This window comes from Lagenorhynchus albirostris, chromosome 20, assembly GCF_949774975.1.
Source record: "Lagenorhynchus albirostris chromosome 20, mLagAlb1.1, whole genome shotgun sequence".
NCBI lineage: Eukaryota > Metazoa > Chordata > Mammalia > Artiodactyla > Delphinidae > Lagenorhynchus > Lagenorhynchus albirostris.
In genome coordinates this window covers 52570926-52593023 of record NC_083114.1, presented here as the reverse complement: position 1 = coordinate 52593023, position 22098 = coordinate 52570926, and the positions used below count along the sequence as shown (strand labels likewise).

The 22098-nt window shown below is 45.3% G+C and overlaps 2 protein-coding genes across 3 annotated transcripts in view; one reads left to right on the top strand and one right to left on the bottom strand.

Annotated features, from left to right (window-relative positions):
• The window catches only part of SRP68 (signal recognition particle 68), a 30436-nt gene extending 15079 nt beyond the window's left edge, over nt 1-15357 (bottom strand). For both annotated transcript variants that reach the window (XM_060133184.1, XM_060133185.1), the window contains exons 1-9: nt 15275-15357; nt 14680-14846; nt 13045-13111; nt 10535-10648; nt 7377-7572; nt 6730-6812; nt 6376-6485; nt 5938-6020; nt 4217-4357 (exon numbers count right to left, since the gene is read on the bottom strand). In XM_060133184.1, coding sequence (XP_059989167.1) covers nt 4217-4357; nt 5938-6020; nt 6376-6485; nt 6730-6812; nt 7377-7572; nt 10535-10648; nt 13045-13111; nt 14680-14846; nt 15275-15342 — 1029 coding nt within the window. In that variant the 5' untranslated portion in view covers nt 15343-15357. The remainder of the gene's footprint in view (nt 1-4216; nt 4358-5937; nt 6021-6375; nt 6486-6729; nt 6813-7376; nt 7573-10534; nt 10649-13044; nt 13112-14679; nt 14847-15274) is intronic.
• A 3343-nt stretch (nt 15358-18700) lies between these two features.
• On the top strand, nt 18701-21140 carry GALR2 (galanin receptor 2). Its single transcript, XM_060135760.1, is given in 3 exon segments — nt 18701-18768; nt 18770-19060; nt 20330-21140. Coding segments are annotated over 3 exon segments (1170 nt in total).
• Nucleotides 21141-22098: the final 958 nt, after the last annotated feature.

Here is a 22098-nt window from a genome sequence, read left to right as displayed (position 1 = left end):
GTAGAGACCCCCAGCTCTTTAAAACAGCTCCCAGATGGTTTTCGCTTGTCCACAAATATTGCCGCAAGGTGGTGGTGTGACTAAGAGACAACAAGGCGAGTCTGACCACATTCTCCACCAGACTCGCAGGAGAACCAAGGGGATGGGAACCAAGCCTCGCTCGGCCCAGTGAGGTCTAGTGAAAAACACATGGGACTTGAGTAGCAGAGGATACAAACCTCACTTAAAAATAGATTTTTTTTTTTTTTAGAGAAAAGGGGAAATGATCTCCCTTCCAGTCAAACATTAAAACATGAGCCATAGCCTGTGGATAAGAATCATGAAACCTGCAGAGACTTTAAAGCTGCCCACCCCCCACCCCACCCAAGAGCTGCCTTACACCCTCAAATCACCACCAGTGACAATTCAGGCAGGACCAAGGACTAACAAAGCAGAACAGAAATAAATTATAAAGTAAGACAATACTAAAGACATGAGGCCCTAAAGCTTGGCTAAAGGAAGGAAGGATTCTGCAGCGGGAGTTCAGCAGCTCATTAAGCCTCAGCTCCAGTTTTTGCAGTTTAATATTATCTCCCTGAATTATTTCTTCCTTGCACGCTTTTCAGTAAACTGCAGTTTTAGTATTTAAACGTCATAAAAACCTCTACAAGCAAGCAAGAAGCTGGGGCTACCAAATTCCTGAACTCCAGCTCCCAGAGGGTGGCAAACACCAACATCAACCAGGTTAGAAAACACTGCAGTGAAAAGCCCTGTCTCTCTCAGGCAGAGTGCTTGGTTTCCAGGGCAGAGAACAACTCGATACAATAAGGAGAACAGGCAAATCATCTGACAGTGGCACCAAGGAGCAAGTAGTTCTTCTGGAGATTAGCCTCAAATGGCCAAAGGGCATTTCCCACATTTAATAACCCACGGTTCATTCAATTCAATACACATTTAATCGGCCACAGTGCTAGCCCTGACATCTCAGGATTCAACTAAACTTTGACACTGCACTTAAATTACTTTATTTACTGGCTTGACCTGGTGGTATATGTGTGATATAGCACATTAGGCACGTAACTGTTTCTAATGTTTTTTTTAAAATTTTTATTGGAGTATAGTTGCTTTATAATGTTGTGTTAGTTTCTACTGTACAGCAAAGTGAAACAGCTATACGTATACATATATCCCCTCTTTTTTGGATTTCCTTCCCATTTAGGTCACCACAGAGCATTGAATAGAGTTCCCTGTGCTATACAGTAGGTTCTCACTAGTTACCTATTTTATACATAGTATCAATAGTGTATATATGTCAATCCCAATCTCCCAATCCATCCCCCCGCAACCTGTTTTAATGTTAAAACCTTAATGGGATTCCTGGGATTAATACACATTTTGTTTGACCTACCAAATTATTTAAAGGTCTCTGATACTCAAGTGATCCTAATGTACTGTAAGATGCTTAAAAACCACAGATAACTGTATTCACAACAAGCACATTAACCAGGCACTTAAAAGATTCTACAAACATTAAAATGATAACGGCATATTGTAAACTCTATGCCAGTAAAATCAACAATTTACATTAAATTAATAAATTCCTTTAAAAAAACAAAATCCAAACTGACACAAGACACAAGATGAAACAGGAAATCCGAATAGCCCTACAACTTGTAAAGGAATAATATTTGTTTAAAACAAGCAAAACCAAATTTTAAAAACCTTCCCACAAAGAAAACTCCAGGACCAATGGTATCACTGGTGAATTATAACAAACATTTAAGGAAAAAAAATACCAGTGTTACATACTCTTTCATAAAATGAGAAGAAGGGAACATCTCCAAATTTGTTTTATTAGGTATGTATAACCCTGACACCAACCCTAAAAAAGACATTACATACAAAACAAGAAAATCATAGGCCACTCTTTCTCAGGAAAACAGATGCAAAATTCTTAAAGTATTAACAAACCAAATCCAGCAATGTATAAATAAAAAGTACAACATATTACAACCAAGTGGGTTATCCCAGATACTCAAGGTTGGCTTAAACACTGAAAATTAATCAATGTAATTCACTACGTTAACAGGCTTCAAATATTCTTCCCGCTTCAGCCTTTAAAGATTTGAAACTATCCCTATATGGTTCTTTCCAACCCTTTGATTTCATACACTCCTCAAACACACCACTGTATCTTGCGGGATAACAATTAAAAACTCATACAGAACTTCGCTGGTGGTGCAGTGGTCAAGAAACCGCCTGCTAATGCAGGGGACACGGGTTCGATCCCTGGTCCAGGAAGATCCCACATGCCACGGAGCAGCTAAGCCCATGTACCACAACTACTGAGCCTGCACTCTAGAGCCTGCATGACACAACTACTGAAGCCCACACACTCTAGGGCCCATGCTCTGCAAGAGAAGCCACCGCAATGAGAAGCCGGCGCACTGCAACAAAGAGTAGACCCTGCTCGCTGCAACTAGAGAAAGTCATGGTCAGTCACCTCATCACAGGTTGTTTTCTTAAAGGTTGATTTCTTAAAAACATCTATATTTTGGGACTCCCATGGTGGTCCAGTGGGTAAGACTCCACTCTCCCAATGCAGGGGGCCTGGGTTCGATCCCTGGTTGGGGAACTAGATCCCACATGCCGCAACTAAGAAGTCCACATGATGCAACTAAAGATCCTTCATGCCACAACTAAGACACGGCACAGCCAAAATAAATAGAGAAAAATTTTTAAAAATTTATATTTTATAAATGTTAAGCATGAACAACTTTTTTTTTTTTTTTTTTTTTTTTTTTTTATACGCGGGCCTCTCATTGTTGTGGCCTCTCCCGTTGCGGAGCACAGGCTCCGGACACGCAGGCTCAGCGGCCATGGCTCACGGGCCCAGCCGCTCCGCGGCATGTGGGATCCCCCCGGACCGGGGCACGAACCCGCGTCCCCTACATCGGCAGGCGGACTCTCAACCACTGCGCCACCAGGGAAGCCCCTACATGAACAACTTTTTAAAGTTACTTAATAAATGTTATCTTTTCTTGTCCTTTGTCTGATGTATGTCTGTGGCCCCATTCCTAAGAAGTCCCTATTTTATTTGCCCCTACTGACCTCCCTTGCCCCCTATTCTATCCAGAATTTCTGCCCCACTGTCACTGCCTGATGCCTGGCACAGAACTGTAGCAGTTCTTTTCTTCCAGCATGTACGGCTTTAAAACAAGAGTTAACCCAGTTGCATAATCTAAATGGCTGCTATCAGCCCTAGTCCAGAAGAGAGACCTCTATACCCTAAATGCCAATGAAATGTTCTCAGAAAAAGTTTAGTCTTTTAGATTAATGAAAACTCAACTTTCTGGTATTGTTCTAGTCTTCTGTCTTTCAAGGAAATAAAGGGTAAATAAGAGGCAATATGTAATACAGACAAAAGGCACAAAGAAATCCTTCAGTTGTTGAAAGCTGTCCCCAACCCAAAGGAGCCATTTTGGAACAAGTCACTGAAAGGTTTGGATGCTTAGGACAACTCATCAGCACAACTAAGAAAGCACCTCATACAAATATCACTCTGGGTGCAGTAGCTTGCTGTGAAGTCTCACGAAATGCCACTGGTCCCTGCTGAGGCTGGAGACACAGGGAGCAGCCTGGTTTTTTCTCAGACGTTCTTCACCTAATATGGAGAAGGAGCTCTAAAAAAATGCCTCAATCACTGCCTACTTCATACAAACCAAGATCACCAGGATCTCTCATCTTTTGGAACTCACTTGGTTGTGCACACCCACAAACAGGTAAGAATTATCTCAGCAGGAGCATCAGGTAGTATGGCTTTGCATGAATACTGCATATATACCACACATAAAACAAGATGTTCTGGTTTAGCTGTCTTTAAAAGGCCCAGGAACAAGAGGTGGCCCTTTAGGGCTAGAAGGCTAGGACAAGAGGTCAGACAGACACAAGGGACATAACAGTCATGCTGCTGCACCACCTGCTGGGCCGAATGTAACCCGACTTTAAGCAGACCCTTGTTGCTCCCATTTTTACTGAAGGCTGTCACTGTCAATTTCTTTGCCCTCCAAACTAAGAACTCCTTGATAAACTCAGCTTTCAAAATAATTTTATTCAAGAGGGTACATCTTGAGACTGTTACCAAATCCCAAGCAACAACAAAACACTACATGTTAAACACACAAGGACAAGCTCCAGACACACACAGAAGAGAACAGAATAGGTCCTTGCTCCTTACCTGGGCGATGGCTGACTCATTGTCGGCCAATCCCAGTAAAAAGATCCTCACTTTGTCGATCTTCACCGGGACCGTTCTGCCTCTCCATTCCACTTCACTCATGGTGGCTGCCTGCTTGGCTCGAGTCTGAGTGATCAAGGCCTGGAAGGTAGTTTTAAAAAGTTAAAGCTTTAACTGTGGATATGAGTGATCAAGGTGAAAATCAGCAGAAACTATCATTTGTCTCTTTCTAAAACTAACATATCACAGTTTATAGAGTATATACAAATTTGTATTTAAATTCCTCCCTGGCATATTTCTTAGCTTACAGAAACTCCAATATTAAAAGGACACGACAGAAGGCTAACGAGCAACACTAAGTTTTGGCAAGAGTGTAAGGAGAAAAGCATCGCAAGCAGAAATGTAAATTAGTAGAAACTTACTAAAAGTATTTGTCAATATGTATCAAAAGCTTCCAAAACATTCAATTCCACTTTTACAAATTTATCCTAAGGAAATAACTAAGAATGTATACAAAAACTGGGGACACAGACATTCATGGTAATACCAGTTACCACTTTTAAACAATCAACAATAATGAGTGGTCAAATAAAACATGTACCACAATGGAATACCATGCGGTCATCAAAAGATGCATGGAAATGTATTTACTGAAGTGGAAAAATGCATGTGACATTAAATTTAAGAAGCACGTTACTAAACAGTGTATACTGAGATTCTATTTTTAAAACATATGCCTTTTTCTCTACATATACAAGTTTGCAGGACTTCCCTGGTGGAGCAGTGGTTAAGAATCTGCCTGCCAATGCAGGGGACATGGGTTCAAGCCCTAGTCCAGGAAGATCCCACATGCTGTGGAGCAACTAAGCCCGTGCCCCACAACTACTGAGCCGGCGCTCTAGAGCCCACGAGCCACAACTACTGAAGGCAGCACGACTAGAGCCCGTGCTCCGCAACCAGAGAAGCCACCGCAGTGAGAAGCCTGCACACTAGTGAAGAGTAGCCTCTGCTCGCCGCAACTAGAGAAAGCCCGCATGCAGTAGTGAAGACCCAAAGCAGCCATAAATAAATAAATAAATAAAATTTTTAAAAAAGTTTGCAAGATATTCATCATATCATTAACAGTGGTTACCTCTGGGTGGTAACCCACATGATTCTTTTTTTTTAATTAATTAATTTTATTTTTTATTTTTGGCTGTGTTGGGTCTTTGTTGCTGTGGTGGTGAGCAGGGGCTACTGTTCATTGTGGTGCACAGGCTTCTCATTGCAATGACTTCTCTTGTTGCAGAGCACGGGCTCTAGGCGTGTGGGCCTCAGCAGCTGCGGCATGCGGGCTCCAGAGCACAGGCTCAGCAGTTATGGCACACAGGCTTAGTTGCTCCGCAGCATGTGGGAGCTTCCCAGACCAGGGCTCGAACCCACGTCCCCTGCACTGGCAGAAGGATTCTCAACCACTGCACCACAAGGGAAGCCCCTAAATGATTCTATTTTTTCCCCCCAATCTTTCCCAGTCTTTTATATTTCCTACTTTTTCTATGAGTACCAAATTAAGAAAGTTGAACACTTTAAAATATTAAGTGAAAATAGTTTTTGCTAAAAATAGATATAAATATGCATATATTGACAGCAATTATCCTCGGATGATGGGATTATGGGTTACTTCTTTTACTGGACTTTTTTCAAACCAAAGACTTTTCACAAAAATGTGCATACTAGATTACCTCCAATTTTTCAGCCAGGAGACCCTCAGTGCCCCCAGACCTCAATCTCATCTGCATGAGTTCATTGATAGCTGACTGGTCCCCTGAGAAAAAGAGAGATATTGAGTGGAAAATCCTCGAGGGAGTTGGGTGTTCCCTCAAGAACCACTAGATTCAACTCCAAGCTCTTCTCCCTCCATAAGCACGTTTCAAGGCCTCCCAAGTCCTTTCACAAAGCTCTTGGTGAGTAAAGAAGATGGCAGGGCCAAAACCGAAGCAATGGAATTCCCTTCCGGATTTCAAGCAGGGCTAACTCCGACAATTCTACTTTTTTCATCAACCAAAACCCACACCAAATATGGAAGCAAGGGAAAGGGAAGAAAGTTAAAGAAATTCTCTAGGCTCTCTGAGATGAACTACCACCAAGCCACCTGTCGATGCCCCATGCAGCCCGCTCACCAATGTTATATGCACAGTAGCGGATGTTGGGCGAGATCTCCTCCACACGCTGGTTGTACAGCACAGCCTGCTCTTCTGTGAAAGCGCTGGCCAGCTTCTCATAGATAGTCCTGCGAGGAAAGAAACATCACGGCTCACAGCAGCCTCACTTTAAGAAAATAAACTCACAAGGAACACAGACCAACTACCAGAACTTGCATGTTCTGAGGCTGAAAGAGAAGAATCAACATTTCTAAAGAGAAGAAAAAAAGAAAGAAATTGTAATAACTTTCACAGAAACAAGCATTAGCTGATCTGCAGCTTGAATGTGACTATCATCAGAACTGGTCACAGCCTTTGGACCAGAGGACTCACTTGCATTTGTTAAAAGCCTCGATGGCAGCTTTCCATTCTTGATGTTCAAACCGCAGCATTCCTGAGAGGTAAGCTGTGTAAGCCTGTAAGGTGACGGGAAAGAGAAACTGCGTCAACACCCGACAACCAGACAGCCCAACCTCCTCTACTTGCTTCGAACTTTGATATCAAGAATACAGAGATATTCAGGTTGATTCTAAAAGAAAAAAATTTATTTCACTAATAAAATGTGATACACAGGTAATTTTATGATTCATTTTACTTCCTAGGAAAGAACTTCAAAATAAAGAAAATTTGTTCCCTTCATTTTATTTAACAACCCACTTCTGGGCTATAACATAAGCATTAAAAGTTGAAATATCTTTCATCTCTTTTCAAATATTCATTAAGAAAAAAGTTCTTATTTTGTGAATTTCCCAGATACAAGTTCTCCATGCACGTATCAAAAGAAGCATGGGCTTTCTTAAAAGTCAGAGCTAATTGTTAAAAACCAAGAGCTCAAAAACAAAAACAAGAGCCAACTTCACCTTTTAAAAGCAAGATTAGGTTTTTTCCTCTCCTGACTACAAACATATAATGTAAGAAACTCTGTTCTGTTTACGTCTCTAAGCTCCACAATAAAGCAAAGCTGATGTTGAGACACTAACCTGAGCCTCCAACTTGGTCTTGGCGTCCACACGATTGCTCTCACACAAGCGTTCCAACTCCTCCGCATGCTTCACAGCTTTGCGTAGGCGAGATAACAAGTGGAACCGTTTTCGGGGTTCAGTGTTGGCTTCCTGTTTGAGCTGCATGGCATAGCTCCAGGCTCTCTCAGCATCCATCAGAACCAGAAGCAAATATCTAAACCAGAGACAGAATGGGCCAACTGAACAGCAAAGGCCAGGAGCACCAGACTCAGATATTCTCTGACGTGCAATCTTTGGCCTCTCAACTTTTCCCTATGCTCTGCCTTGCTTTCCTCCTCAGAGCTGCTCTTCAGTATCAACCATGGCTCCCAAATCAGCATCTCTGATAGGTTTCTAACCACCTATCAGACACATCTCATTGAAAAGCCTGCTATTGCCTCAAACTTGGCAAACCCAGACTTACCCCTCCCAAATTTAACAAATAGAGGCAGTCTAGGCACATAATCTGGCCTCATCTTTGAATCATAGCTCCTTCATCCCAACTCAGTTAGAAACCAAGTCCTTGAGAAGCAGTGTATACATACATATATATGCGTGTGTGTGTATTTTTTTAAACTGAAGTATAGCTGACTTAAAATATCGTATTAGTTTCAGGTGTACCACACAGAGATCCGATATTTCTATATATTATGAAATGATCGCCACAGGAAGTCTAGTCACCATCTGTCACCATACAAAGGTATTACTATATTATTGACTATATTCCCTATGTTGTGCATTATATATCCCTGCAACTCTACTGTATAACTGAAAGTTTGTACTTCTTAATTCCCTTCCCCTATTTCACCCACCCCTTCCCACTTCTCTCCCCTCTGGCAGCCACCAGCTTGTTCTCTACAAGTCTTTTTGTTTGTTCATTTGTTTTTTAGATTCCACATATAAGTGAGATCATACAGCATTTGTCTTCCTCTAATTTCACTTAGCATAATACTCTCTACGTCTATCCATGTTGTCGCAAATGGCAAGATTTCATTCTTTTTTATGGCTGAGTCACATATATGTAACCTGATCTTGCTTTTAAAAGATGAAGTTGGCATCCCTTGTTTTTGTTTCTGAGCTCTGGTTTAAATATACATATAAATATAGATATAGACATAGATTTAGATATAAAACCTTCTTTATCTGTTATCCTTCAGTGGACACTTAGGCTGCTTCCACATCTTAGCTATTGTAAACAATGCTACACAATAAACGCTGGCGTGCATGTATCTTTTTTAATTCGTGTTTTTGGGAGTTTTTTTCAGATAAATACCCAGAAGTGGAATTGCTGAGTCACATAGTTCTATTTTTAATTTTCGGAGGAACCTCTGTACTGTTTTCCATAGTGACCGCACCAATTTACACTCCCACCAACAGTGCACGAGGGCTCCCTTCTCTCCACATCCTCACCAACACTTGTTATTTCTTGTCTTTTTGATAACAGCTATTCCGACAGGTGCGAGGTGATATCTCATCGTGGTTCTGATTTGCACTTCCCTGACAACTAGTGATGTGGAGCATCTTTTCAGGTGCCTGATGGCCATCTATATAACTTCCTTGGAAAAATTTCTACTCAGATCCTCTGCCCATTTTTTAATCAAATTGTTTGTTTTTTTGATATTGAGTTATATGAGTTCTTTATATATTTTGGATATTAACCCCTCATCAGATATGTCATTTGGAAATATCTCCTCCCATTTAATAGGTTGCCTGTTCATTTTGTTGATGGTTTCTTTCGCTGTGCAAAGAGAGGCAGTATACTGAAGTGGTTAAGAGCCTGGATTGGAATCTCAGTGCCACCACTGTATGACTTTGGGCAAAATACTAACCCTTTCTGTGCTTCACTCTCCCATGCAATAATACATATAACACACTTAGACCAGAGCCTGGCACTTACTAATGCTATATAAGTTGGCTACTTCATTGTTATTATGGTGAATCTTTCTTTAAACTACTGCCTTGATTAATCTTCCTTTAACTGTAGCTTAGCCTGGTCTCACTGTTATAACAGACTCTTCCTAACTCGATCTCATTGGATTTAATCAATCCATCCTGCTTCATCCCATCACGCTCTAGTTTTCTGACTGTGTCTCATACACCAAGCTCCGAGCCTCTTTGCTGCCTGAGCAGTAGCTAACAACTGCCCAGAGCATTACAGTTCCTACACTGCATTCAAAGACATCATGGCATGCTGTTTCCCTGAACACAGAATGTCTTTTCCTCTCACAAACCCTTAAAGGTCCAGCCTCCTCCATGCAGGCTTCCTGGCTTCCCCATCAAGAACCCCCAAACTAACTTCTCCCTTCCAAGACTTCAGAATTCTTATGAGTAAATTACACACAATATAGCAGTTTTGCTATCTTGTAGTGTTCCCTGTTCTGTACTCAACCAATATCTCTCAACAATATCAGAGTCAATGAGGTTCAATAACTATGCCTCCCCAACTCTTCTACATCCAATATGGTGTCTAACTCAGTTCTGGCCACGTACCGGACCAGGGGGCAGCAAACTTTTTTTCATAAAGGGCCCAACAGTAAGTATTTTAGGCTTTATAGGCCCTATGGTCTCTGTCACAACTACTCTGCTACTGTAGCACAAAAGCAGCTGTAAGCAATATCTAAATAAATGGTGTGGCTGTGTTCCAACTTTACTTACAATAAACAGGTGGCAGGAAGACCATTTTGGCTCACAGGTCAAAGTCTGAGGAACTGACCCATAGACTTTTAATACATATTGCTTTCATAGAGTAATCCTGCCATGTTAAGCATGAATGCATTGAGCACTGAAATACAAAACTCTTCTGTAATAATTTACACATGTCCAGATTTCGCTTAAGACATAATAATTTAAGTAAGTACTCAGACATTGAGATTTGCATTCTAGAAACCTTACCTAATAACCAGTTAGAGTCTAATCACTGACTTCAACATTTGCCATTCTACCATAGCTCCTGAACAAGTTAGAGAGTCTCTCTGAGGCTCAGTCTCCTCATTTTATAACACAGGAGTAATACAGACGTCTATCCCACAGGATCACGTGAAATAACTAAGAGTCTGACACAACACCTGTCACGCTGTAATTGTTCAATAAATGTATTAGCAAGATGCATTCAGCACTTAGCACTGGGCAGTCAATACCTGTTATCAGTCAGAAGATCTTCAGTTACTTTTTTCCCTGTGAATTTGTGTCTGTTCCCCATCTTGAAGTTGAGTGTTTTCCGAAGACGTCTTTGTCTACGGGAACAGTAGCCTCTGTAGGAAACCACAACCAAAAATCATTCGGCCAAGCTGATAATACTTTCAATAGTAAATTCTACAATAAGGTAAGGTCAAAAGTTCGGGGTATTCTACTATATGGTTGCTATAGATACCACCATCCTCTTGCAAACATTTATTGAATGGAAAATTGCAAGCAATATGACTGGTATCACAGAAAACATGAAGAGACAAGGACACAGTACCCATTCTCAAAGAACCCATACTCTAGTTGGAGAGAATCATGCAGATAGAATGGCAACCAAAAAAAACAAGGCCAATGTCAAATTGAATGTACAGGACACAAGTAATCATTCTCTTCTTGTTAACCCACTTTGCTGGAGTGGACTTATGGTGGGTTTCGAAAGAATGAGTAGGATTCTGATGGATGTAAAAGGGAAGAAGGGGCATCCTGAGGGAGACTGTGATGACAATGAAGACGTGCAGAAAGAAACTGCAAGCATATTTGAAGAAAAATGAGGAGGTTAATTAGGATATCAATAAGAAAACTATAAACATCACCTCTATGCCAAGCCTCTCTCTTCTGTACTCATGCAACTTTTTATTCTTACTTATACTACAATATAAGAGCATTATATTATGTTCTTAATATGTCTATCTCACTAACATAAACTCCTTTCGTGCAAAGATGATTTTATTTTCAAGTTTCCCCCAATGTCATAGCACAGTGCCTAACATACAGATGTGCAGTAAATGTATTTTGACTAAATTGTGTAAAAGTACATGTAAAATTTTACCACCCTTAATCAAATAATATAGCACAAAATTTACAATGCAAAATGATATTAAATGGTACTTCAAAATCTCAGTCTTAAAGCTACCAGAGCAGACTTCCCTGGTGGTGCAGTGGTTAAGAATCCGCCTCCCAATTCAGGGCACACGGGTTCGAGCCCTGGTCTGGGAAGATCCCACATGCCGCGGAGCAACAAAGCCCGTGCACCACAACCACTGAGCCTGCACTCTAGAGCCCATGAGCCACAACTACTGAGCCCACATGCTGCAACTACTGAAGCCTGCGTGAGTAGAGCCCATGCTCCGCAACAAGAGAAGGCACCGCAATGAGAAGCCCGCGCACCACAATGCAGAGTAGCCCCCGCTCGCTGCAACCAGAGAAAGCCCGAGTGCAGCAACGAAGACCCAACACAGCCAAAAATAAATAAATAAATTTATTAAAATAAAAAAGCTACCAGAGCACAGGTTATTAAAAAGAAGAAATAATAGTCCGACCGAATCTATGAACTAGATCTTTTCCCTCGATTCATAATTATGCTTTAATTATCACTTACCCTTTCACATAAAAATCAAATGGGACACTCACACATTATGAGTAGAAATATAAATCGGTAAAAATTTTCCGGCAATATGGATACATTTATCAAGATCCTTAAAAATGTTCACACTCCCTGAACTGTCTATTTCTATACTACTCTATGCTAAAGAAATGATCAGAAATACAAAGAGGTATGAACAGAGATTCACGGGAACAATATTTTTAAACCTACAAAACTGGCTACGATATAAATAACCAACTTGGGGGAATAGGTAAATAAATTATGGTAGGCCTATATATTGAGTTATAATGCAACTAATAAAAATCACATGTATGGAACATTTTTATAGGCATGGAGAAATACATACCATATAACGTTAGGCAAAAAAGCGGAATACAAAGTTGTATATACGATATGAGCAAACATGAAAAAAATGCATAGAAAGAGACTAGGAGAACAAAAATACTACTTGGTAGGCACATACATACAAATATATTTATGTACTAAAAACGTACTAAAAGGTACACATCAAAGTCATTTTTATGTTATGAATATTTTACCACCAAAAAATCTAATTAAAAATGTAACACTGAAAACAATTAATAATAACTAGAAAAAACAAAAACAAAAATCGGAGTCAACCACTAGCCATTCAATTGGCGAACAAAAGCAGACTGCGATTCATCCCTGCAATGGAATACTACTGAGCAGTATCTGTTAGGTGAGAGAATCTAGACACAAAAGGCTATGTTCTGAAAAAAGCAAAACTATAACAATGGAAATCAGAACAGTGATTGCCAACAGCTGGAATGTAACCCAGATCCTACAATACGGTTAAGTTTAAAAAAAAAAGATTACCATAACTATTATTTTCAGCAGAAGCCTCCAATGTTATCTGCAATACTGTGAGACAAAATGGATAAAAAGATTGGCTCCTTTTAAATTTGAAAATTAAGTATCTTCTTGAGAACTCAATACAAGTTAAGAACTAGACTTTCTAGGTATACTTTCTGGTACAGCAGAGTAAGTAGGATAGTAAAAAAGCAAACCAAATTTGAAAATTCCACAGAGACTTGTACATATCTTGCGCACGATACTAACCTGTACCTCTGAAAATCTCCATGCCGTAAACCATGCTGCTGCTGGGATTCCTTAATAATCTGAAGAACTAGAGCCAAGATTAAGGAAAAGCTTACAGTGCCAAGAATCCAAATAACTCAAAACATTCATCTATATTAGTACTATTGGTCTACATCTGTATCAAATCACAGCACATTAAACATTTCTGAAATACTGAGTACATTAGTGAAATCTCTGGTAAGCATTTTCAATAGCTCTCTTATCATAGGACAGGACCAGGGCTAAGCATGTAGAAAAGTTGACTGCCTGAACTGTTACTACTTTCAAACTAAAAAAGGAGGGCATCATTAGCCATTGAGGCTTAATGAGACCCAACAGCTAAAGCTGCTGGATTCTAAATACTGACTACATCTGGGGTGGTTCCCAGTGATTTACACCTGGACCCAATGTTTTACTCATTTTAGCAGATTCAGGTTATAAATGACGTGTACTACTCCTCTATTTGCATAACCTCCTACATCTGCCAAATCTGACTTTCCTTAACAGCTGTGATGCTGCATGTGCCTATGGTGAGCACATGCCAACCAAACCAGACCACAGTTTGCATTAAAATACTAGTTTTTCTTTTTTTAAAAAAAAAGCCTTGAGCAAACTCTCCTTTTTAAGAACCTTAAAATATTTTAAGATTATGTCCCAAACTTCAGGAAGTCCAACGACCTTTGTCTACAATTTTAGTTTTCTTTTAAAGTTTCCTCAATGCTTCTTTACAGATGTATTTTAAAACACTGAACAATAAAAGGGCTATTTCAATAACTAAAAAGAGACAAACATATATAAGGTGTGCAGTAAAATCAACGCGTTCTAACATCCATTTGAAAGGATACCGCCAGTTCAAAAAGTAAAACTTCAATCTCCTGAAAACTTCACTATATTAAGATGTCAAGCTAAATGTATTATTTCAGAAATTCACCTACATTTTCTCCACTACTTATTCATTTCAAAAAGCCACAAACTAATGTCATCAACACTCAACTGTGGTACACTCTGATGAAAACTTGAAACCGATTCATCTGAATGACTCTCAACAAGATAAAAGGTCTACAGACCTATTAAGAAAGCTATACAAGTAATGTTAACAACCTACAATGATTTATATTCAAAACGGGCAATAAGCTTTCCCTTACAACACGTAACTTTTGCCTCCATTTCCAAAGCATCAAACTGTAATTTTTATTATGCATTCCCCGACAGCTGTCAGACAGAAGTATTAGGCCAAAAGGTCAAGACTGCAGTTTCCTCTCCCCAGTTCAGTGGCCCCAGTTGCCAAGGCAGTAGTTCATCAGAGTGGCCAGTGTCAGCCCCATCACCAGCCCTCCAACTGGGCAACTGCGGGTAAACTGAAGAAAACTGCCCAATATTCCGGTGCCGCTTGAAAGAAGAGGACGTTCCCCAGACTGGAAAACAAAGAAGATGCGAGGAAAGGCCAGTCGAAAACCAGACCCTGAAACTCTGAAGTGCCAAAAAGTAGAAGCGAGAGAAACTGCAACCTTCGGCCTCTCCTGCCCAGGTCGTGCCGCAACCCGCCGCCTCTCCCGCCCCCGGCCCGCCAGATCGACACGTAGTCATTGCGAGTTAGGCCCGATTACTGTAGGATACTCTCCAAACTCAGGCTATCTCCGAATTCTTTGTTTGCCTTCGATCCAGCTGAAGGTCGTTCGTTTTCCTTATTTTCCTCTCCTCCGGCACCGCGTCCACCACCGCTACCGCCGCTGCTGCTACCACCGCCGCCTGCAGGAACCTGTTTCTCAGCAGCCATCTTGCCCCTGCGCCGCAGAGCAGGACGGGATAGAGAAGGCGGGACGACCGGGGAGAGAGAGAGAGAGCGGAGCCGGCTCGGATGGGCTGACGGGATACCGGCGGATTCCGCCGCCGACGGCCCTGCCCGCAGGCAGCGGCCACTTGTTGGAGTGCGCCTGCGCGTGGACTAGGCTTCCGGGTCTCAAACGGTGGTGGGCTAGGCTGAGGGCCCGGAAGCTCGCGGACGCCGTAACTGCTGAGGTCTCCTGGGGGCAATCCTACTTCGCATCCACCAAGGGTGGAGGATCCGGAGATGTCCCCCTCCCACACCTCCTGCATCCCTGCACAGGGGATCCGGCTCACGTCCCGCACACAGAGAGCGGGTGCAGTTGGCTAAGACCTTTGGATTTCGGAGTGTCTACCTCCCCGGGGGCTCCGGAGATGGGGTTCCCACCCTACGCAACGAAACACCACGCCTGGGAGGAACCGCCTCTGTCTGCGCTTTCCTTTGGAGCCGACCATAGTGCAGGGACTTTCCCTAATGGATGGGGATCGGTGCCTTTCCCTGGACTTCCGGTCGAGCAGTCCGCGGAGTGAGAAGTGCTGAAGCGAGGGATACCATGAATCTTTCCTCTGCAATATGGCACTGCGAGCTCTGGAGTCTGATCTCTGCAGCTCCAATTCTGCCTCTGCCATTACTGGTTGGGAGATGTTGGGCAAATAATCTCCCTCATAAACCTTTTCCCTCATCTGTAAATGGGGATAACCAATTAGGGTGGTTATGAAGACTAAATTAAATGGTGTATTTTTAAAGTAAGTCTGCACTAATCATTAGGGAAATGCAAACCAAAACCACAATGAGTGATCACCTCACACCCATTAAGGTGGCTACTATTAAAAGGACAATAATAACAGAACATAACATGTATTGGTGGGGATGTGGAGAAGTTGTAACCTTGGTGCACTTTCGGTGCAAATATAAAATGGTACATCCACAGTGGAAGACAAAAGAATTGCCATATGATCCAGCAATTTCACTTCTGGGTATATATCCAAAAGGATTGAAAGCAGGGTCTTGAAGAGTTATTTGTACACCCACGTTTATAGTAGCATTATTCACAATAGCCAAGAGATGGAAGCAACCCAGCGGCCCTCAGGGATAAGCAAAATATGGTCTGTCCATACAATGGAATATTATTCAGCCTTAAAAGGGAAGGAAATTCTGACACATGCTACAACATGATTGAAGCTTGGAAATATTGTGCTAAGTAAGCCAGTCGTGAAAAGATATGGTATGATTCCACTCATATAAGGTATCTAGTGTAGTCAAATTCATAGAAAGTAGAATGATTGGTTGCTGGGGGCTAAAGGCAGGGGAAATGGAGAGTTATTGTTTAATGGGTATAGACTGTCAGTTTTGCAAGATCAAAAAGTTCTCGAGATTGGTTGCACACCAATGTGAATATACTTAACACTACTGAACTATACACTTAAAATGTTTAAGGTGGCAAACTGTGTTTTGTATATTTTACCAAAAATTAAAAATAATTTTTAAAAAAGTAAGTCTCCCAAATGTCTATCAACAAGTGAATTTGATAAACAAAATGTGATTATCATACAATGGAATATTATTTGGCCATAAAAAGGAATGAAGTACTGATACATGCTACATTGTGGATGAATCTTGAAATCATTAGGCTAAGTGAAAGAAGGTATACACAGAAGGCCACATATTGTATGATTCCATTTATATAAGATGTCCAGAATAGGCAAATCTATAGAGACAAAGAGTGGTTGTGTAGGGCTAGGGGTGGGAGGCAGGAACAAAAACATCCTAAAATTGATTGTGGTGATGGTTGCACAACTCTGTGAATATATTAAGAAACAAATGAACATTTTATATGGGTAAATTGTATGGTATGTGAATTATATTTCAATAAAGCTTTTTTTAAAAAAGTAAGTCAGATGATGTTAGTCCTCTAGTCAAAACTCTGCAATGGCTCCGCTTTTTAGTCAGATTAGAAGACTTCCTTGCAAGGGAAAAAAGTCCTACATGCTATGCCTCTCACCTTCTCTCGTGCCAATCTCCTTCTTGTTCATTCAGCTCAAGCCATACCACGCTCCTTGCTTAGGGACACGGGCACACTCCTGCTTTAGGGCCTTTGCGCTGGCTGTTCTATCTGGAATGCACTTCCCTTGGCTATCTGCTAGGCTAGCTCCTTCAACTCTTTGCTCAAATGTCACCTTCCTAATGAGGTCTGCTTGACCACCCCATTTTAAATTGCACCATCACCACCACTCCAGTACTCCCAATTCCCTCACCGAGATTTACTTTTCCTGCAAGTACTTAACTTGTAATTGATTAATAACTTGAGTTATATTTGTCTCTTCCCTGCTAGAAAGGAAGCTCATGAAGGGCCTTGGTCTTTGTAGAGCTCACTGGTAAATCCCAAGGACCTAGAACAGTGCCTGGAAAGGAGTAGGTGCTTTATAAATGTGTATTCAATAAATGAATGGCAAGCATCTCAGAAACATGAATGGTTATTATCTTCCTATTCAGTGAATAAGCAGGCAGGGCAGAGGTGTGAAGAAGGTTTCCTTACCAAGAGGACCAGGTAGCTGGGCTCCTGAGGCTGAGATCCTGGAGGGGAAAGTGGAAAAAGAATGTTTTTGACTAGGACTCAAGGAACAGGGCAAGGAAAGGGGAAGCAGAGGTCAAGCCACAGAAGGTAGTGATGTTCAAACCCAGTTTTAAAACTATATAGAAACAGTGATGATTCTGGGTCACGGGTGTTTGATGCCTAGTATGTCAAAATCAGAAACAAATATTTAAGTTGTTTTTTGCAACCTAAACACCCTCCTGGCTATCTAGGAAAATGCTCCTGATGCATGGTCCTCTGCTGTTTTGTATTTCCTTTAAGTTTCCCCTTGTTGGATATCTGAATAGGGTAAGGAGAAAAAGAAGAAGAGTTGGATTCATCCAGATTCTACCAACTGGCCTCAGGTCTCTCACACACATGTCATTCCATTCTCACCAGAGCCCTCTGAGAAGGTGTTATTAGCCCATATTGTAATATTGAGGAAACCAAGCCACGGCGCCAGGAACAGAGCCTGACACACAGCAGATGCTCAATAAACTTTTACCGGACTGAATTGGAGGGGGAGACGCTCAGTGAGGGAGAGAAGGGAATGAAATCCTTCCACCATCCCTACCGCTGTTCCTGGGAATTAGAAGTGGGAAGAGGCGTGGGGCACACGGCAGGGCCGTCCCACTCGCCAGTTCTGGCAAACGGCAGCACTCTCATCCGCCTCCGCCCTTCATCACTCCCACCCCACGCTTTAGGGGCCACCTGCAACTCTCTCGAGGACGCTCCCCAGCCTGCCCCAGGAGGTCTGGCGCGCCCGCCAGGCTGCAGGGAAGTGCCGAGGCGCACGGGGTAGCGGGCGAGCGCTCCCGGCAGGCGGTCCCTCCACCACTCCGGCGTCTGCCCCGGAGGTCGGTTCGCTGCTCAGCCCGGCACAGCCCGGAGTCGGAGGCTGGAGCGCGCCGACGCCGGAGGGCCGAGGAACAGACACTGGCGCGGCCCTCCGCCCCAAGGGTGGGCAGCCTGTGCCTTGGCCGGGGCGCGCCGAGGCCACTGGACAGTCCTTCCCCCAGCGCGGCCGGCCGCCAGGGGGAACACCCCACCCTTCGGCTGCTCGCTCCTTCCCCTGCCCCCAGCGCACCCGCTTCTCCTGCCCCAGCCTCAGCGAGACTCACTCCGTCCGCAGCTCCACCGAGTCGCTCTGGGCGCTGCAGCGGCTGAAAACCGCCGGAGCTGCGCGCTCGCCAGGACGCAGACGGCTGCAGAAGTCGGGGCAGCCCCGGTGCAGCGGCACTATGAATGGCTCGGGTGGCCTGAACACCGAGGACACGAACGAGGCGGGCGGCCGGGGTAGCTGGCAGCCTCATCGTTCCCATGCTATTTGCGCTCATCTTCCTCGTGGGCACCATAGGCAACTCACTGGTGCTGGCCGTGCTGCTTCGTGGTGGCCAGGCGGTCAACACCACCAACCTGTTCATCCTCAACCTGGGCGTGGCCAACTTGTGTTTCATCGTGTGCTGCGTGCCCTTCCAGGCCACCATCTACACCCTGGACGACTGGGTGTTCGGCTCGCTGCTCTGCAAGGCGGTGCACTTCCTCATCTTCCTCACCATGCATGCCAGCAGCTTCACACTGGCTGCCGTCTCCCTGGACAGGTGAGCTGGCAGGCAGGCTGTGGCTGGAGAAGGGGGCTGGACTTGAGGGTCAAGGAGGGATGTGTGGAAAGTAGAAAAGAACACTACGAAGGCAAGGGAAGCAGGAAGGAGTGAAAGACAAGCAGGCGTGTAAGAGGAAAAAGAAGAATAAGAATGGGGGACCTCCGTGTCTCTCTGTTAGGTACATCCTCAGGAGCTTCAGGCTGGAGACCTCAGCTCTCCAGCGCCGCTGACATCTGACAAAGCACAACGTTTCTGGGTGCAAAGGGTTTTCCCCCGCGCTGGGTCTCCTTTGAAGCTCGACGCCCCTGGGAGGCTGGGATGGGAGGGATTACTGTGCCCAATTTACAGACCAAACCGAGTTTGTAAGTGATTTGCTCAGAGTTGCCCATCCAGTAATCCTGTGCGTGAAGCCACTGGCCTGTCTCCTGGCGTCAAACTCGGGCGCCTCCACCTCACTGGCCTCCAAGCCACAGTTTGCTCCGCACAGCCGACTCTGGTGCGGACTGCAGAATTTGGGTCCTTCGTGAGGGCCCATGCCAAACTCCGAGCAAGCATGGCCGAGGCTCCCTAGCTCGGTCCCACAACCTGACCAACAGGCCCGGGGGCAAGGGCAGGAGAGGAGCGGGCCCAAGGGTCCCCCTGGAAGCTGAAGCTTGAAAGGACACCTGGGGGATTCCTAGGGAGGGAATCCTGGTATCTCCCCGGCCCCCTCCGTCCCCACGTCCTCCTAACCTTCCCTAAACAGGCAGCGAGGTGAGGCCACATTCCCCATATACCTCCCAGGTCCACTGAATGTCAAGTGTGTTGGTTCCAAGAAGAGAGCACTGATGGGACCCATAGAACGTCGGCTTCTCTAAAGAATTCCCTCGCGGTACCTTGCCTGACAGTGTCTCCAGGCTGTCTCCTAGGGCCTCAAGGCGCCTGGGTCCTACCTCTCCGGGCACCGTCACTGGTGGGTAATCACAGCCTGCCGGAGCCCCAAAGTCGGTTTAATCTTCGGGGTGCCCTCCCGGTGGAATCCGATTGTGGTCGTAGTCTCAGGAAGAGCAGATGAGTGGCCTTTCCTGCTGCCGGGTCCCGCCCCACGTGTAGGCGCGGCTGAGGGTGTCCGGGATGCTCTGTGTCGCCCTCCGGTCTTGTGCGGTATTACCGTGCGCTAGAGACATTCCTCGACAGTGAGCGTGGGGCTCGAGGTGGAGGGGTCCGGCCCTGCCTCCGCGAATCCGTCGGGACACCAGACGTCTCCCTTTCTGGCCTGACCCGCAGGTATCTGGCCCACTCCCGCGAGCTGCGCACGCTTCGCAACGCCTTGGCGGTCATCGGGCTCATCTGGGGGCTGTCGCTGCTCTTTTCTGGGCCGTACCTGAGTTACTACCGCCAGTCACGGTTAGCCAACCTAACCGTGTGCCGCCCGGCGTGGAGCGCGCCTCGCCGCCGCGCCATGGACCTCTGCACCTTTGTCTTCAGCTACCTGCTGCCCGTGCTGGTGCTCGGCCTGGCCTACGCGCGCACCCTGCGCTACCTCTGGCGAGCCGTCGACCCGGTGGCCGCCGGCTCGGGCGCCCGGCGCGCCAAGCGCAAGTTGACGCGTATGATCATCATCGTGGCCGCGCTCTTCTGCCTCTGTTGGATGCCTCACCACGCGATTATCCTCTGCGTGTGGTTCGGCCGCTTCCCCCTTACGCGCGCTGCGTACGCGCTGCGTATCCTCTCGCACCTCGTCTCCTACTCCAACTCCTGCGTCAATCCTATCGTTTACGCTCTCGTCTCCAAGCACTTCCGCAAGGGCTTCCGCAAGATCTGCGCGGGCCTGTTGCGCCGCGCCCCGCGCAGAGCCTCTGGCCGCGTGGCCGTCGCGGCCCAGGGCACCCACAGCGGCAGCGTGCTGGAGCGTGAGTCCACCGACGTAACGCACGTGAGCGAGGCAGCCGGGCCCTCTGCTCCTGCGCCGGCGCCTCTTAGCTGCCAGTCCTCGAGCTCGGTTCCCAGCCTGTCCTGGCGGGACCAAAAGGCTCCCAAAGCCACCTTGACAGTTAATGTGACCCGAAGGCACTTAGGGAGTACACTTGGGTGTTGAAAGATTGGAGTCAGAGGTCGGGGGATCGTGGAGGGAGTTTCATCTGTTAATAAAACAAGCAATCCATTCCGCGTGCATTGGCGCGCCGTGTCTCCGCATATCTCGCGAGGCTCTACGACTTCACAGGGGAGCTCCGGATAAATGAGGGCAGGGTGCCCTGCTTAGTTACAAGGAAAGAGGGCGGCCCGCACCGAAGGCGGCAGAGTTAAAGTCCGCGTAGAAATCCCTAACTGAGGCTGGGGAGCGCGGGACGACCGAAGGCTCTTTGCACGTGGCCATGCGGAAGCGCCAGGTGTATATAGATCGGGGAGCCAGCAGCCGCCGGTGAGCGCGACAAAGGCGGGCTGAGTGTTTAAGCGCGCTCGATAAACCGGTCGATGACAGACTTGGACACTATGTGTGTGCCTAGTAGCGTTCGTGCGCCTGCGGGTGGCGAGTCCTTGCCTGTTCCCAGCTCCCTGGGGTCCCTTGGAGTCATGCCAGCCAGAGCAGTGCCTACCCACCTTCAGCCTTTGGGCTTCCTTCCTTCACTGCAGCTATCTGGGATCTGGTCTCCAAGGGCTTGGTTTATCCTCAGGCCAGGAAAGTCACCCGCACACCCGTCAGTCCTGCTCTGGGGCGCACAGCAGCGGTTCTAAGGCACTGCTGGACCGGGGCAGGCTGAGAATCCCGCCCCGAGCTTTGGTCCGGAGCTAGCCTCTACCTGTCCCCAGGTTTGCCCCACTCCCGGAGTTCTTGAGCCAAGCTTTTTACATGAAATTAGTTCAGTGTTCGAGGAGAGGCAGGATAACCCAAGGGTGTGCCCACTTCAGGTCTTTGAGCACAGAGCGCTTTGGTAAGGGTCTGGGTATTTAGCCAGGCGGTGCCTGCTGCGGAAACAGAGGCTGCACCTGGCCAGATTGGAAGGACAGTGTCAGAGAAAAGTGTGTGTGTGTTTGGGCAGGGGTCCCACGCTTCC